The sequence below is a fragment of the Gossypium arboreum genome, chromosome 4 (genome assembly GCF_025698485.1).
Source record: "Gossypium arboreum isolate Shixiya-1 chromosome 4, ASM2569848v2, whole genome shotgun sequence".
Lineage (NCBI taxonomy): Eukaryota > Viridiplantae > Streptophyta > Magnoliopsida > Malvales > Malvaceae > Gossypium > Gossypium arboreum.
This window is the reverse complement of record NC_069073.1, coordinates 84,269,909-84,274,025: the sequence shown is the minus strand read 5'-3', so window position 1 is coordinate 84,274,025 and position 4,117 is coordinate 84,269,909. Positions and strand designations below refer to the sequence as shown.

Sequence of the window (4,117 nt, the reverse complement as noted above, 5' to 3'; positions counted from 1 at the left end):
TTTTTATTAAAAATAAAAATAAAAATAAATAAAATCATAATTTCATACAATCTTTCTCTATCTTCCTTAATTTTAAAAAAATCAATTAATTAATCAATCAATAATAATGAGCCCTCTTATCTCTGAATTAAGTTAGCTAAAGACAATAATAATTAATTAAGAGAGGCACTACCCCTGAAAGGAACAATTTTATTTTTGTTATAATTTCCCCCGTCTATTTAAACCTATAGACTGGGTTGTACTACTCATCTTGTTCTCATTTCTCAACCTCATAGTCTTGTTTGGAAAGAAAAGCGTGAAAGGGAGATGGAAGAGATTAAGTCAAGGTTTGAAAGAATTTGCGTGTTTTGTGGAAGCAGTTCAGGGAAGAAAGCTAGTTATCAAGAAGCTGCTGTGGAGTTAGGCAAAGAGCTGGTAATTTATTTCTTTCAACATTCAACCCTGTCTCTTTCTCGGGATTCATCTCCCTTTTTTCCTTTTTCTTCTTCGTTTCAAGTTGTTCAGAGTGTTGACTGAAATTTTAATATAATTTCAAGTTTTTTTTCTCAAACTAAAATTCTAATTTCACATTGGTTTCAAGCGGCTTCTTTCGTCTTGGTGCAATCATCTTCCATAGATGTAGAAAGCACTTCCATTTCATCCCTTAAACTTACACAATCTTGTTTATTGATCCCAAAAATGAATTGGGTTTTTTTTAATGAATTAATTTTGTGTTTCTAGTCAAGTGCCCGGGGGGGGGGGGTGTTGAAACTTGGAAACCATTAAGGCCACGACGTGCGCTTATGATTATAGTTGTAGAGAGGGATTAGCTGTAGCGGCAGAGAAGGTTTAGGGTTTATATGTTTATTTAGCATGAGAGAGAGAGAGATTTGTTAGCTGTAACCTTACTGTCAGTTGAGCAGCGTTCTTGCATGATCATATATATTTTTTTAAGAACCCTCTGAAAATGAAATGCTAATACTGTAATAAACTATAATAATAATGATCATAATTTCATGCTTTTTCCCAAGGGAAACAAACGTGCTACCATTGATATCATGAGTCTTTCCACCCTCTTCTTCCCTTTCGCATTTCTAGAATAATAAAATATTTGTATTTACTTCCACTCCACCTTATAATTGTTTTCTCCATTTGTGGATTTGTTTTGTGAAGGTGGAGAGAAGGATTGATTTGGTGTATGGAGGTGGAAGCGTGGGATTGATGGGTCTTGTTTCTCAGGCCGTTCATGATGGTGGGCGCCATGTTTTAGGGTTTGTTCTCTCTCTCTCTCTCTCTCTCTCTCTCTCTCTCTCTGCTGCCAATGTTTTAAAAGGCAACCATCACTTTTTTCACCTTTTAATATGTAGATATGGGAAATCAATAATGATCTTTGTGTTTAATTTTGAAGTCCATGTAAGAACTGATGTACCCTCACTTTTATTAGAAATAAAGAAAGTTGAGGTTCACATTGTGAAAGGTTTCTCTATATTTTTGAAGAGTTGGCAACATGGACCTTTGGAACTTGGCTATCTCGTATATACTAATAGAGAGTCTAAATCTTTGTTTCCAAGGATCCTTTTTAAGCAGTTTTGTTTGATTTCCTTTTGGTCCTTACATTGTCAGTCCACAGTCTTGGTTTCCCCTTGGGGAAAACTCTAGTTTTGTATTTCTTTTTACCATATGGATGGTTAAATTTAATAATGATACTGATTTATGTTTTGATGGATTGTTGGATTTTGCAGTGTAATTCCAAAGACCTTGATGCCTAGAGAGGTAAAAATTTTCAGAAGCCTTGAAATCTGATAATATGATACCCCAACTTTCAGTTATATATGTATCTTAATGAACAATGACCATGTGTTGCAGATTACTGGTGAAACAGTCGGAGAAGTAAGAGCTGTATCTGATATGCATCAAAGAAAAGCTGAAATGGCACGACAGGCTGATGCCTTCATTGCCCTCCCTGGTAATCTCCTTTGCACATCCCACCTGCTAACTCCATCATAATTTTTCTTTAAACTCGCTTGTAAACTTATGCAATGTGTTATTGAATCTTAGGTGGCTATGGCACCCTTGAAGAACTACTTGAAGTGATTACATGGGCTCAGCTTGGGATCCATCGCAAACCTGTAAGAAACATGTTTTTTTCCCCTATTTGATTTTTCTTTAAGCCAAAGTTGACATGGATTTTTTTGATAAATTAATATCGGGAAGGTTTAGGAAGAAAAAGACCATGAGAATCAATGCATGTGGTGTTTCAATAGAATTCACATGGAAGGATCATAACATGAGATTTGATAACCTAATGATGCTTGTGCTTCATGCTTTGATGAATTGATTCGCAACATACTAATTAAATATTATAAAAATAAATATATAATTTATAAATGTTGGTCAAATGAAGGTGTTGGTATAGTGTCTTATGTTTAGACAACTAGACAAACCAAGATTAGTATAATTTAGACACAATGGAGTTGAATGTTATATGTCTAAAACTTGATGTTCCATATTTGCAGGTCGGTCTGTTGAATGTGGATGGATATTACAATTCATTGTTGTCTTTCATCGATAAGGCCGTAGATGAAGGCTTTATTTCGCCCATCTCACGTTGCATTATCGTGTCTGCCCCAACTGCTAAGCAATTGGTGAGACAACTAGAGGTAACCTACTATTCAATACCAAACAAACAAAAAGAAAATCAATAGGATTACGTGTTTGAAGGGTTGACTAAAAATCCTAAGTTGCATTACTTGAAGACGAATTATATGTACTCTTAACCATTCTTTCTATCAAGTAATAATTTTGAATGGAAAAGGAAAAAAAAGTCATTCACATTATCATATGCATTGACTATGGTTTTTTTATGTTGACAGGAATATGTTCCGGAATACGATGAAATAACATCAAAATTAGTATGGGATGAAGTGGATAGACTTAGTTACGTGCCCGAATCCGGAGTTGCCACCTGATACATGTCATCTTGTCTCGGCAACGTACATTTTTTTTTTGGTGGGGATTTTACCTACTAATTATATATAAGGGTGTATACGGTTGTAATACCGTACAAGTAGGAGAGCACCGGGTGGAGCTTTTTGTTGGAAGTTTGGAACCCTAAAGGCGTAGTCAAAAGATGTAGTTTCAGTTGGCTCCATTGTGAAGAAATCAGCATTAATTCAGTAATCATAGTTTTTGTTCATATCAATTATTAATTCTTTAAGCTTTTGTCTCAATATAGATTTATTATATACAAACAAAGAGGGATTTGCTTTTTGCTGTTTCTTGTATGGTCGGTGAAAAACCAAGTAAAAAAAGGTTTGGCTCCATATCGGAAATAGTTGTGTTTGTTTGTTTGTTTTGGTTTTTTTTTTTTTTTTAATGTTTTGAACAATAGTTCCTAAGTCATTATTAGGAGGGAATGTGTATTAAATCATTGTACTTTGTTTTTGTTCCTTACAACAAAGGAATTTAAGTGGCGATTATATTTGCTCAAATGTCGTTTTAATGTTTAGTTTATTTTTGTAAAAAGTCTTTTTTAGAATAAGGAATTTTATTATTAGGACATCAAATTGATGATTACATTAATATGGGCTACTCACTCACTCTTATATTCAGAAGCATTCTCAAAATCGACAAGTTTGACCTATATCCTAATTCACCTTCGAGACTGCAGTGTATCTCATAATGGTATTTTGTCTACTTAAATACCATAAAAAAATATGTTTTCAATGACAAGTAATAAGTCATATTATTTTAATCATATCATTGATTGTTAAATGTGATAATAGATTAATAGTAATATAAGTGTCAATAATAAATAATTTATTTATGTCATTTGTTTTCGGATATTCATCAAAATAATTAAAAAAGTTAATGTTTAACTAATAGATTGTGACATTTTTGGTATGCACTAATTTATGTGATGAAAAGTAGTTTATCACCAACAATGATAAAAAAAGGAAAAACAAAACACTAATGCCTAATGTTTAATGATGAAACATTCTGTTCATTATCGTTTGTGATATGTTCTTGGGATCACAGTATGAATGCTAATTTATGTTATGAGAAGTAAATTTAAACGTTTGGAAAAATTATAATTTTTAGAAATTTTGAGGCATATTCTTAATAGGTAAATGTAGAG

The 4,117-nt window shown here is 32.9% G+C and overlaps 1 protein-coding gene across 1 annotated transcript; it reads left to right on the top strand.

Moving 5' to 3' along the window:
* Nucleotides 1–253: 253 nt before the first annotated feature.
* On the top strand, nucleotides 254–2,948 carry LOC108459879 (cytokinin riboside 5'-monophosphate phosphoribohydrolase LOG7). The gene is made up of 7 exons (XM_017759275.2): nucleotides 254–414; nucleotides 1,153–1,250; nucleotides 1,722–1,752; nucleotides 1,846–1,945; nucleotides 2,038–2,108; nucleotides 2,496–2,639; nucleotides 2,853–2,948. Exons 1-7 carry the CDS (start codon nucleotides 307–309, stop codon nucleotides 2,946–2,948), a joined length of 648 nt encoding a protein of 215 aa, XP_017614764.1. The 5' UTR covers nucleotides 254–306.
* The last annotated feature ends 1,169 nt before the right edge of the window (nucleotides 2,949–4,117 follow it).